Here is a 14,417-nt window from a genome sequence, read left to right as displayed (position 1 = left end):
AGCTCAGCTTGCACTTAGCAAAACCAGCTTTAGATGTACTACAGCATCAATCCATATAGTAGTACTGATGAGGAATAAATTGATTTTCTCATTGCTCTATGTTGGCTAAAAATTATTCGATTATGTATTTAGCTACTAATGGAAACTCATTAGTAGATTTTCATTTCATGCTTCTTTGCACCTGCAATCCGTTCCTTCTTGTCCAGAGGACTGTTTAATTTAGGTTGCATGCTATAAATTTTCTTGCATATAAACTGACAAGCATCAGCCAAAATTCAGTATATGTGGTCAGGAATAGCTCGGGGCCATCATTTTTACAACAGCATCATTAAAACAACAGATCTCTGGAGATTCATTGTCACTTACTACTGTGCATATTGATGTTCTAACTTGACTCTTAGTTTACTCATTCATTTTGTTATCTTTGCTAGTGACAGTCTCTTGACATTTTCCTGTTTGCTTGTCCCCCACAAGGCTCCTGTCCCTCTTTTTTAACCCAAAGATGGGATACGCTGGCAAACACCCGCCTGACCTAACTTTGGGCCTGGAGTCTGGATGCCAGAGCATGGAGGGCAGGAATGAGGGAACCATCCCCCTGTGGTGGGTCAGGGCACCCCATTAGTGCAGGGCACCCCACAACTTCGCCCCTGACTCTCTGCCATGGGTTCAAGCAACCTAATTTTACGTGAGATGTAAATTCTCCCTCAGGGTTTACCTGGCCCCTTGCAGGGGCAAACCCTCCAGCTGTGCTTGGCCACTTCAGCACTTAAATCCCAATAACTTTTTAAAACTATGAATGGCTGTGAGGATTAAGTACGGTGCATACACCCAATTATTTGACTGTGTTACTTCGTATTTCAGCCATGATTAAAGCAGAATGCTAAGCTCTTCTTCGAGAGCAGGCTGCATTCAAGGGTTGAGGCAGGCACTGATTGAAGACTAACAAAAATCAGTTCCTTTATCAGGCTAATACGAGCAGTAACATCAGTGCAGTCATATTTTCAGTCATTGCTTATTTTTAAACTATCATCTACACCACTATTAACCTAGTTTAGCTGCATTTAACTTGCTTTGATTCATGTTACATATTTTGTGGCTGTTATTCTGCACCCAGAGTTTGAAAATCAAGTGGAAGTAACTCTTGCAATAGCAGGAGTTGATTTTGTTTATACCCATTGCAACATCAGTAATTCTGAGTTTAGCACAACTTTGGCAGAGCAGCAGGGCTGGGCCAGAGGTTTGAGCCTCAGCCACATTTTCATATGAGTCCATGGTCCTGCAAGGAACAAGAATGCAGCAGCAGCCTCGCTGGGGCTCAGGCTGACTGAAGCTTTGTTTGGTTAAAGGACACCAGCATTATATCACTGTAATATTGTCATAATTATCACAGTAAAAATCTCTGATTTTCAATAAAACTATAATAAAATATATAATCAGTGGTCAGTTGTTTTATTTGGAGAGATAATAATACCTTATTCTAACCCAGCCAAATCCAGCTACTGTTGCATCTGGTAATTTTTTATATATATATTTTTTAACAATACAGCTCAACTATACTTTCAGCTGCACAGATCAAAATAATTTATTTTTGCCCTTAAAGCATTAGGTAAGAAAATGAGCCTAATGATCCCAGCTAAGTCAAAAGGGCAATCTCTGCAGTCGTGGTATGCAGAGAGGGACCAGAGGAAACCCCCCATGCAGACCAGCAACACAGGCTCCCGCTGGAGGCAGAACTGTTGAGCCGAGCCAGCTCTGTCCCATGGTGGCACCTTACCTCTTGTCCCCAAGACCTCCTTGGTCCACAGCAGCACAGGAATGGTGACATGGCTTCATGGGTTCAGTGCAGGTCCCACCTACCAACTTCTCATGTGGGTGATGTTCTGAGACAGATGCAAAAAGCTTGGCAGTGGGTATGAATGGGATTAGATGCTTTTTTAGGAGATGTCTTCAAAGCAGCTTCAACTACTGACCACTGTCTTCCTTTTTGCTCTTTCATCTCCCTTTGCTCTTGCTCATGAGAGACCAAAAACATAGCTAAATCTCAGCTAGACCCCAGGCAAGTAAAAAAACTGAGTAGTCATCTCTGCTTACCCATCCAATATTCCTTCAAGCATTTCCAGCTTAGTCACAGACCACCCTGAGCTGTGCCACTGCATGTCGATGGAAAGTGTCCTGCTGGCATAAACTAGAAGCAAGGAGTCCAAAGATTAGAGGTGTAGGTGCAGGAGTAGCAGATGACCATAAATTTCATATCACAAGTCGCTAGGCATTTTATTTTGGAGTTTTGAAATAAAAAACCCTCACATCCTGGTTAATGAAGTGAAATCTGATCATAATAATTATGTCACTTTTTGTTTTCATTAAAAAAATGAAAAACTTGTTCAACTTCAGCAGAATCATTCTGAATTGATCCAAATACAAGAACTGAATCTATTAGTGCTGTGTACTAATACAGCCCCCACACAAAAGAAATACACTTGCTGTAAAAATATCAGTCTTATCAACAAGTTTAACCTGCTGAGGGTCTGCCTGTATTCCCCAACAAAGCAACTGAGAACAGGCATGGGTTCTGAATGTGCTTGTTAAGTGGTCATGATCAATACAAATCTATTTTTCAATTAAGTAGAAGATACTGGGTGTATGGGTATTGCCTGCAGGCCAAAATAGCTTTGAGTAAAACTGGATTCCAGAATAGAAAGTTGTGTTGCTTTTGCTCTGTCTTTTAAATGAGCTTTACCAGCATGCAACTCCAATCCTTGTGATCTCCGCAGATTAAATTTCCTTGCAGTAATGACCACTAGGAATTAGTGAAATGTTAATCTTCCCACCTGCTGCGTATGATTATACATGAGTCTAATCAACCTGATTACAAAAGAAAGCAATTCCTGCTTTTACAGAAATTTTTTGTTGTCTGCTTTGGTTCTTCTTGAGGAACTGTAAAATTCCTCACCCTATATTTTAAAGCAAAAATAATAATTAAATTAAAATGTGTAAAGGGGAGCAATGGAAGCTGATAGTAATTGCTTTACAACAGATACAGTAATTGATGCTCTGAGGATTTATTTCGAAGCGTAGAAGTCAAATTAGAAACTTAGCTTTATCTGGATTTGTGTTGCTTTGATGAAGTCACTGCGTCTTTGTGTCTTGATTTTCAGCTAAACTATTCTTAATGAGAATGCTAATAATTACAGTAGGACTAAATTGTTTTAGGGACACAAGAGGATGAAACACAAATTTTGATTTCATTTAAAGCTACAGCCACAAATGTGACACCTTTCTGCTGTCAACCCTGAAACATGCTGGACAGGAAAAGGAGGAAACGCACCAGATGAATTCATCAACAACAGCTACTTAATGCATCAAAGGCAGGTTATAAAGACAATCTAAAAAGTTATGTCTAATTGTATTCCATGTGTAAAATATTTGTTTGAGCCCACATGTATTGACCTACAAAAAAAACCAAGAAAAGTTAAAGCTGGGTCCACACACCTTCTGGGCATGTACTACAGTGCAAAGATATTTTCCAAGTCAGAAATCCAGGAAAATCAGAGTCAGAGTACAGAAATCTGAAAATATAAGGAATGTAGAGCAAGCCACAGCAGAACATTATGCTACTTTATGCATCAATTAAAACCAGAGTTTTCTTCTCAGTAGGCAAAAACCCTAGAATGCCTGAACCTCATCCCAGCACAGTTACCGTCATCTCCATGCTTGTACACTGTGCATGGAAACATGTGGAATAATCCTTGGACTGAAAATCATGATATCAAAACATCTGATTCAATATATTACCGCTAGTTGTCTGAAACCATTCAGGACTTGGTGAGCATTATTCCATGGGCAAGCTTAATATACCCAGAGAAATAATGATGCCAATTAGGAAACCAGTGTTTCTCAGCACTTTGCATGCAAAGAGCAGAAGATAATCGGGGATCTCCATGGTGACAGTGTTAAGGTAGCTGGGTTACCTGAATGATAATTTCCACCCTTTCACCTGATCTTCATGGTTTTTTCACTTTTCGCCTTTACCTCTGAATGTGTTAGGTTTATAATGGAAAGGAATTGAAAAATATCCTAGTATTCCTTAGAGAAAAAGTAAATATTTTCTCATATATACTCCTGCAACTTAATTCACCTTAAGAATTTTTGCAGGAAGAGCTGCTCATGGTAGTAGGGAATTTGCCTTATACACACATACAGCCAGTTTAAATTGGCCTAGAGAAAGGGTATAAACCACCTTGCTAAAGTAGATCTCCAAAAACTACTAAAACAAAGTCCCTTCCCCCTGGACCTGTGCCCAAGGACAGTCCCTGGTCCAGCCCTCCACTGATTCCTCCCATCCCTGCTTCTCCCAGTGCAGAAGCTCCACTGGAGACCCACAGATAACCTCTGATCCTTTTAATTTCTGCTTATTGCTCCCACAATGGTATAGAAAATATGCTAGAAAATCAATGTGCATTGAAACTAGGGCTTTAATAATGTGGAAGATCCTCAGCCAGTTTGCAATTTAGAGGAAAATTCTACTGAGATCTCAAAGCAATCTATCACTCTGAGGCAGAATTGACTTTCATTGATTTCAGAGAGGGGTGCCTTGGTCATGGCGGCAATGAAAGCCAGTGTGTCCTGAAATGTGAAGTGGCGGCTGCCTTTCTCTCGTTCTTGTGCTGTTTAGCTGTGTGCTTACTAGAAAAGCTAAACATTTTTCAGTTTGGCTTACTAACATCTTCAATATCTTAAACTACCTCGTTTTTCTCACACTTCAGGTTGTACAGGAATATCCTTGGAAGATGAACCACAAGCCCATGAAAGGAATCTCAGAGCTGGCAGGTGAGACCAATATCCTGACTCGGGCATCCAGCAACCTCAGCAGCGTCAGACATGTTGTGCCATGCAGCAAAACAGTGATAAGACATGGTTTCCAGTTGTCTTTATCAGTTATAAAACTGCTCACAGAACACCCTCCAAGTCCCTCCTGAGGGCAGAGAGAGACCAGCAAGGAGAGAGGAGAAAGGAAAGAGGAGAGGGTCATTCTGCTGCTCCCTCCCCAAGATTTTAATGGGAAAGGCTTCATTAAAATTGTTTTCATTCCCTGTGTTTGATGCAGCTGGTAAGAAAGACGCTGCCCCAGCTGCGCGCTGTTATTCACAACTGTCACTCCGGCAGCGCTCAGCTTCACAGGGAGCGGAGAACAAAAGCAAAGACCGATGGCTGTGCAATCACCCAATTAACTTCTGCATTTTTGTTTTTAATCTACTTCTGCTTACTGGTGAAATAAATACAATAGATCATTAACGCTGATGTTCATAACACTATGCAGTCACCTTCTCCCCCTCTCTTTACAGTTCCATGTTATCTAACACCTGGTAGGGGACTTAAAAGGATTCTCTTCATCTCATTTCATATATTAGTGCTAAGTTTAGCTTCTGTAGCTAACAATTCCTGCTTAAATTTTAATAAAGAGGTATGTTTAGAATCTCAGGGGCACACTCTGCTCGTTTGAAACAAATGAGGATTATATAAGGAGGAACATGAGCTACAAATAGGATTCATAAAATTAATTGGCTCTAAGCTGCAGCTGAGTGGAGCTGAGCCATCAAAAGTGACGAGTGGCCAAAGCATGTCTGTTCCACTTGGATGGTCCTGCTCAAGTTGAAGCACTCCTGCGGGCTCCGCAGCAGCTCCGTTGAATCTGGCCCTCCCGCGACTCAGGGCTCCTGCAGAGCAAATCGCCCTGTATAACCACCCTGGAACCATTGCTACACTCCCAAAGACTCTCCAAGACCTCAGAGTTGTCTCAATGTTTTCAGTGATGTGGTGCCACATAGGTTCTATCTCATAAGAGGACCATGGATGCTGCAGACAAAGCCTGGAACAGTAATGGAGGTTTTGTATACTGTAGAGTTCCTCCATATCGCTTCTAATCAATTAAGAGAACATGCACGAACATTCAAACAAAGTGAAGAATCCACACTTCATTCTTTGGCTACAATTATCAGTCCAGTTGCCAGAATTCCTCTGCACGACTCTATGGCTGCGTGTGCTGTGCTCCCTCTGCTCGGGTTGTTTGTCAGATTAGAAACAACAATTTTCTATATATTGATTATACTAAATATCATGCTGCTAAATCCATCTGAGGAAATTTCCAGGATTCCTTGCAGGAGCCTGTCTGCCATCCCATCCTGGAATACTCCAACACATGGCCAGGAGCAGGGCAGCTATGCAGCCTCTCCTCATTTAGCAAACTGCAGTTCATTGCTGGGAGGATCAGTTACAGCTGCCACGCTTTAATGAGCTAATGTAAAACCTTTAGCTGAATCTCCCTAATTGCATTTAAAGCACCATATATATATAAATCTTCTAAAATAGTTTCCACATCTTCTTCCATTCCAAAGCTCTCTTTAGTTACAAAGCGTTGAGATAAGTGTGCTGAATTCTGCTGAGATGTGTGTCCCACTGATAGAAACAACAAAGCCCAACTTGAGTTAAGCTCCTAGTATCTTTTTAATTGCAAAAAGTTATTAAAAACTCACCCTAATATAAAGAGGAAGCCAGTCAAAGACCTCAAGAAAATGCTGGAGGTGCTGGAGCTGCACTCCTGGGCTGACAGAGCAGTCCAGCCCCTGGCTGTGCGCTGGGCAGCCAGCCCTGCCCGGGGTCCCATCGGCTTCCCGAGATGTGCACCCTGAGCATCTCAGCTGAGACGCATGGAGTTTGCACAGAGAGATTCTGTAATCAGCCAGAAATTGAAATAAATGGGAGTAAAACTTCTCTTGTACCTAATCAATAACAGTAATATTACTGGAAATATAAAGACTCAAAAAGACAAAATCTCTTCATCTTCCCTTTCTCTGAAGACTGTATCAGCTAAGTAAGGCTGTAGTTCACTAATAGCTACTGAAATTATCCCTGATTTCTCAACTGTGTTTTATGCACTATTATTGACATTTTAGTCAACGGCATAATCACCCAAGACAAAATACAATTTGTGATAATGTCCTTGGGTAACGAACATACCAAAATGGTCATTAATGAAATAGGGAAGAAACACGACCATTTTTCTGCACCCCCCCAACATAGTCCTCTGAGAATTTTGGCCAGTGTTGATAGCTCATGCAGGGAGGCTGATGTTCCTCCTCTTTCAGTTAAAATAACTTGCACTCACACTAAACAAAAAAGCTCCCTCATGTAACAATGGTATTTCTCAATACATAGTAACTGCCAAGTTTAATACATCTATTATTGCTTTCCAGGTAAATCGCGCTTACTTGGATGCCACCAGGACCAAGAACCAACATGAACAGCAAGGGCTCTGAAGAGTCTCTGGGCAAAAAAAAGTTATGAGGTCTGTCTGGCAAGCAGAGAGGATCTGGGAACCAACAGAGCAGTCACTGCTGTGGTCGTGTCCTCGAGCACTGGCAGCATCCAACCAAATCATCATGCTGATTTCCTGCTCATCACGTTAACCTGTGTTTTTATTTCCCTAACAGCAACAAACAACTACAGAGTAAGAGCTGCCTGGGACAAGCTCTCCATCGACTGAAACTCCTCTAACGGCTATTTTTGAGGGCTGTTCCCCATTCCTATACACTACATGGTGCTTTACACTGCTTGGAAGAGTCACTAAAGGATCACTCAGATTTCTTGGGCTCTACATTGTTGTTCATACCCAGACAGAGAAGCAGTAGTCATCAGTCAGTCAATACATTTAAAAAAAAAAATGGGATGTATGTGTGTTTTCTAGATAATCCCACAGAAAGAGCTAAGACTAAAATTTCCCTTTAGATTTCACAGCAGCTATTCAGACATGGTTTCTATTTAAAGAAAATGAAACCTTTCCCTGTTGATAATGTACTATTATCAGGTATCACCTGCTCCTCCGTGCCACCCCCACATACACACTGCAAGTAATTGAGAAAGTAGTTGTTGACAGATCACTGTGTACAGGGGATAACAGACACCACCGTCATTCCTGTAGGAAAAGGGAAGCTGGAGCTGTGACAAACCAGTGTGGCACTGACTCCTGCTGCTGGGAATCACACTGTCACTCCTACTTTGTGCAACTTAGTTCATAGTTGTCAAAACAGGCGTTCACTTATGTACCTGCTATAATAAAATTAGTCAAAATCATTTCTTTCCCTGTAGCTTTGGAAATATTTTCATATCTGGATTTTTCAGTCTTTGTGCAAACATATTACTTTTGGCATTCATTATGAAAGACAAATAGAACAATGTTCTGATGCTTTATGTAATGCCATATCTAAAAAAAATGCTGCCTATATGTGTGTATCAGTGTAAATACACATCATTTAACACTTCAGTAACAGAAATCTGAACATTTTCAAATCTTGCAAAACATTCAACCTTTTCCCCGAAGCATCGAAATCTTGTCACACGGCTCACCACCAATGGCCATCACACAGAGTATTATATGACTTTCTGAACTTTAGACTTGAAGGAACATAAATTTCAAACAACTTTTTTGGAAAGAAAACAGTTTGACAGTCTTCAAGATATCATTGGAATATGACCATCCTTGAGGGATGCTAATAGAAATCACAATCCAGTTTCAAAAATGAGAAGGGGACTCAACAGCTTCTGACAACCTTTTAGGTGGCCTATGGATAGGGAAAAATATGGACATTATGCATGGACAAGTGGAAAGGCAAGTAAATACTTAAGGAGGAAGCCACTGCAGATAGGGAAGTTCTATTTAAACCAACTGCATACATCAACATGGCCAACCCTTCTTATCTTAGGGAAGACTCCCTATATTCGCCAACTGGCCAAGAGCAAGAGGATCTACAGCACATACCTTAGTGATGGGAAGGAGCCCTGGAAGCAATTTACAGCAGGTGACTCCAACGGCTCCTGTGTGTCCCACCTTTCCGTGTGGGTTTGGGTGGGTTGTGCAGCTGAGTCCCAGGGACACCTCCAGCACTATCCCTAACAGGCCAGCCCACTGGCTGGCGCCCCTAGCCAGAGGCATTGATTAACCAGCACTCAGATGCCAACACAGCCTGATAGTCTCATGTGATATTGTCCCAGCTGTGAAATCATGTTCAAACTGCTAGAAACCAGCACAATGCATATTAAAATACAGCGAGAGCATCCTGTGCAGTTCTTCGCACAAAGTAGTTGACCCATTTTCCACACGTCTTGTTGGAGCATTTCATTTTCTAACCTTTCCTCTTGTATGACACAGGGGACAGCCCTGCTACTGTTTTCATAGAGTAATGGGCTTATTCTGCAGCCACATGCAACAAAGCTATGTAAATTATGGGTCCTGCTCCCACTAAAGCTAATGGCAAAATCCCTGAGTGTTTGGAGAAGCCCAGGATCTGGGTTCAGCAACCTTCTGCTCCAAAGCAAAGAAAGCACTTGCTTCTTACTGAACCTCTTCACACACAGAATACTATTCAAACACATTTATGATTTTTGAACGGGTGTCTTCAGCTGGAACCTCAGAGACAAACACAGAGGGTTTATCTAGTGGTAACAAAAGCCTCATGGCATTTCTTAGCTAGAAACAAAAACTGAGTTTAGCAATTATTCATAGCCTTACATACATTCTTGCAGACAGTCAAGCTGACTTGGCAGACTGAAGCTAATTGGGTTTACAGTAGAATGAAGCTTTGATTGAAGTGCCTCGCTTAAAAAAAATTACATGCACACCCCCATGCCCCTGATAACATTACTCCAGAGCATGTAAAACAACCACCCCACATATTACCAAAGAAAAAATGCAGAGATTTTTATTGCTTTACCAAGCAAAGACCCACAAGTGAATAATTCTGAACTGTTTGATCTGCTGTATTCTGATCCATAATTTAGCGGCTGCAGAATGGCTGCGTGTGGCTGACATTTCAGGCTGCTTTTGAAGTTCACAAAACCCCTACAGTCGCCAAGGGGAGGGACAATGCTTGGGAAGCCAAGGTGGGCACTGAACAAAAGGTGGGTGGGGAAACAGCTCCAAAGCTAACGCTCAGAAAATTGGTTAGAAAAAAATGGAGAATGGAAATTAATGCAGCCTTGAGTTTACGGAGTAAATAATTCAAATTCTACCGTGGTGATTTATGAAAATAAAAAGACATACTTAACAAGCCCAGCAGACAGCAGGTGCTTCTATTTTCACATGTTAAGAGCAAAATAAAAAGGCAGAACCTTTTGCTTCACTGGGCTTTTTTCCTATTTCATGGTTACAGTTTAAAATAAGAGCTCCCATGTGCTTCAGGGATATGCTATGCTCAACAGTTTTGCTACTCAAGGGAGGGTTGCATGAATGTTTCCGTCACCGTTTATGCTGTGGGTTTTAATTTCCACCCAGTCATGTGGAGAACCCTTCCAGGTGTTCCTGGGAATTAATGGTCCTAGGAGAGGTCTTACGGAGATAACACAACAACCTACACATTTCAAAGGAGAAGAGATTTTTTGCAACAGCCTGGTGTGTGACAGCACTCAATACAAACCTGCTGTTGACCGTGTGCTCTTCAAGTGCTTTCCAAAAATCAATGTGTGTATAATTTCACGTAGGGATTCAGATCACAGACCAAATGTTTGTAACAATTCTGGGCTACTTTGCAGGGAAAAATCCAGAACAGTGGCACAGTACCCATGTACTTGAAGAAAATGGAAGATGGACATGTGCAAAGACAAGATGAAATGGAAGATGGAGGGCAGGACAAGAAAGAGGAGGCCCAGCACATCAGCTAGGTTGGGAAAGAGTAAAGGTAAGACTGCAACAGCAAAGGCTAAGCTAGTTAAAATTTCCCATGACTTATCATAGAATCATACAATAGTTTGGTTTGGAAGGGACCTCCAAAGCTCATCTAGTCCAACCCCTGCCATGAGCAGGGACATCTTCACCCAGCTCAGGTTGCTCAGAGCCCCATCCAGCCTGTCCTGGGATGTCTCCAGGGATGGTTCATCCACCACCTCTCTGGGCAACTTGGGCCAGTGTTTTACCACAATCATTGCAAAACATTTCATCCTTATATCTAGTCTAAATCTACCCTCTTTTAGTGTACAATCATTATCCGTTTTGAACTCTTATTTATAAAATCATGTCCAATCACCTTTCTGTATGAAATGTTCTATAGACAACTAGCATAATGCAGATAAGCTGACTAACTTTGACTTCATGCTCAGGCACTGAGCTGGGCATCACTTCATCACCTCAGTGGCAGCCACTTAAACCACTTAAACATAGTTGTATTCACAGGGCACGTAGCAGCTGGTATTAGTAAAAACAGGCTTAAAAAAATCAGAAAGAAGGAAACACTGAGGTGGAAACATCACTGACCTGAGCAACCTCTTGTAACGTGGGGAAGTAGCTGTGTCTCACATCCTCCCTGCCATTAAGTTCTTCTGCCTGTCTTATTTATTCAATGGTTTCAGAAGAAAATCCAGTCTTCAAAGCTGATGATCTACCCATCTGCCAGCTTTATCAATCAGCATCCACAGGGCCATGCTGCACGGCACATCGACACCTTTTTCATTGACTCCCATATGGTTCATTGTGTGAAAGTGCCTAATTAAGAGAAGATGAGATTTTCAGAAAGTAAACCTTATGACTTTCTGTGGAGGAAACGTGAGCGGTAGTGCTAAATCACAAGAGGTGGTAAGTACAGGCAGAGAGGCGACTTTGAAGGTAAACTGCTGCCTGAGAGTGTCGTGAGCTCTCAGAGGTTTAGACTTCAAAATTACACATTTCATGCACTGTACATTTGCAGCTTGACAGCAGGATTCCCCCGGAGAGGCTGGAGAACGATCCTTGCAGTATTGCACACAATGCTTTGTCAGATCAAAAAATCCAGCAGACAGTGATTGCAGATCAGAGGAGCTTACAGCTATTAAATCCAACAATTTGCCACTCTCCAGATGTAAACCAGGATAATTCACTCCACACGCGTTAATAAATGACCTGACCTCTTAAATGCAGCACCACGTGCGACAGATGGGTGGACTACAAATTCAGATTTGTTTTTTGACAACATGCAAAACAGAACATCAAAACTCCCCAGAAAATCTTCAAATAACCCCACACAAAGATGCGACAGCAGCCATGCAGACGTGTAGCCCATACACTGTGCAGTCACGGGCCGATGGATCCGGGGACAGCACCGCTGGGGCAGCCCCGGCCACCACTGTCCCTGCTGTCCCCAGTCCTCGCTTTCGGCACGCCGCAGCCAGGATGTCTACCTGTGTCTCAGTGATTCCTGTCACTGAAAAACCACAGCCAAGGGCAGGAAAAGGGGCTGCTTCTGTGACACTGACATCGTCCTTGCCTTGAATAGTTTGCTGTAGCTCTTACAGTCTGGGAACACTCAGTGCAGGCTGTTGTGTCTGCCCTGTGTTACACTGAACCATCTCATGACCTGGCGAAGAGGGTGAAACTATCTCATTAGACTGTTTAGCAAAAGGATAAGAGAAGTACGAATAGCCATGGTCTAATGTGATTTCTCCCTGGAATCGGAAGGCCTCGAGAGCTTTTCCTGCAGGTATTTCGTGAGCCAGCTATGGTAAATCATACAAAATGCTTCACAAACTCTGCAGAAAGTCAGCAAGACGAGTTTCCACCAGCTGTAAGCTCCCATTCTTCTGTAACAATGTAAGGCAGTAGAAAAGACAGTCCTGCAGCTCTATAAAAGTATTTTTTATAATCGTATTTCAGCAGTAATTCAATTAGGTGACTCACACGCCTTCACCTGGGCGCCTGGCTCAGCTGAGAGCTGCAGGCTGCCGTTGATGCTGCTGAGGGATGGGGTGAGAACATGCAGGATCTACCTCTCCAGGCAGGGGGAGAGGGATGAGCATCCTCTTGGCCTCCCCACCTCCTGACACCCCCACAAGCCACAGCCGGGCCAGGGGGGTTGCACCAAACCAGGGTTTCATATGCATGATCAGCTGCACAGTCACCAACAGATGTTGCTGTGACAATTAGAAATCATTTAGCCAGCAATAGAAATAAAGAAATAAACTCATTTTTATGGCACAATGCATAAAATGCCTGGCTTCTGCTGGGAGTCTAAATTTGGCCTGTTTGGTTAATTTGATGGGATGCCATGATTTGAAACCACAAGTCATTTTTCTCCTTGGAAGAGTGGATAACTGAGTCTATTAATCTGACAATACATTTAAACTGAGTTATTGTGACAAGGGACTTCCATTATCCATTTCATCTAGTAGCAAACTGTCAGAATAAATCTCAGGGGGTTAGTGAAAAAAAGCTGCCTTCCTTTGTTTGCTGTTTTTATATGCCACAACAGTTTAGATTTGGTTCACTTTAACTCATGATACTGCATAACTGTACAGGAGGAAGCTCACAGGGAACCTAATACAGAAAATGGCAACTTTATGGTCATCAACATTTTTTTTTAAAAGGAGTAAGGACAGTAAAATTTTACTACCTGGTAGTATCTTGACATTGATTTCAATGATCCTTCTTCTCTTATTTATTTCTGGGTTTTTTAACTCTAACTGGTTCTCCCTTTGGAATCAATTAACGAATACCTTTGGAAATGAAAAAGTGCTTTCCTAAAGATCTGGTTTTATCTTGCTTGTAAAGTGAGTTGAGTTATATAGTTAAAACTCTTATAATCAGAAATGAGTCAATGTAAGGCATAAAAGAACATGCAATAGTATCAAGCTTAAGATGCCAAACTGGAATTCAGAAGAGGAATTCAATATCATGGCTCTGCCACTGACTTCTTAAATGTTGGGTAACTTATTCCCCCATCGGTTCTGAAGATGCTGATACTTGCTTATTATTCATTAATTTCTTATTTTTTGTAACTAAATTCATTCTAGAGGAAGTATTTCTTGATGTAACTGGCCATGAACTTTCATGACCAGAAAAGCTGGTGCTGCGAAGCCCAAGCCCAGCTCCATGGACTGGCTGCAGCTCTGCTCTGGGCCAAAGGAGAACGAAACAGCTCATGGCCTGCAGAACAGACATGCAAAATTCACAATAAATTCAAACTGCCATATGCTCATGTGCATGTATATATACAAATTAAAGAAGGTAGGTGATGGCATGTGAAAAGCTGCCTGGAGAGCTGGCTTTTCATCAGTCTCCTGGGGCTGCAGCCCTGGCCAGGCCCCCACTGAACGAGGTCTTTGAAGGTTTCCTCCTGCGGTAATGACACTTTAACCCCTGTCTAGCACTTTTTGTCAATTATTCCCCTTAAGTTTCATTTCAAAGCTGCTGTGAACTGCAGGATGTCCAGAGAGTGGCAAATATATGCACAGCAACATCCCCTCACACTTTAATTACATCCTTTACAGATAAATATTAGTTTTGAGAAGTGAATTTTAGAGATTTTAAGCAATACTAAAAGCTTGCTCCCATGCAAAGCACACACGTAAGCTCAAAAACCAAGTGTGCTGGAGGAAAAAAATAATAAACCACTCATGTTTCT

At 42.0% G+C, this 14,417-nt stretch overlaps 1 protein-coding gene across 6 annotated transcripts in view; it reads right to left on the bottom strand.

Moving 5' to 3' along the window:
• LOC139828783 (uncharacterized) overlaps nt 1-14,417 on the bottom strand; it is a 56,796-nt gene that overhangs the window by 31,862 nt on the left and 10,517 nt on the right. For all 6 annotated transcript variants that reach the window (XM_071813194.1, XM_071813195.1, XM_071813197.1 and 3 more), the window contains exon 2: nt 2,092-2,185. In XM_071813194.1, coding sequence (XP_071669295.1) covers nt 2,092-2,185 — 94 coding nt within the window. The remainder of the gene's footprint in view (nt 1-2,091; nt 2,186-14,417) is intronic.

This window comes from Patagioenas fasciata, chromosome 10 (genome assembly GCF_037038585.1).
Source record: "Patagioenas fasciata isolate bPatFas1 chromosome 10, bPatFas1.hap1, whole genome shotgun sequence".
NCBI lineage: Eukaryota > Metazoa > Chordata > Aves > Columbiformes > Columbidae > Patagioenas > Patagioenas fasciata.
Note: the sequence above shows the minus strand (reverse complement) of the source record. Positions and strands in the feature narration are given on the sequence as shown.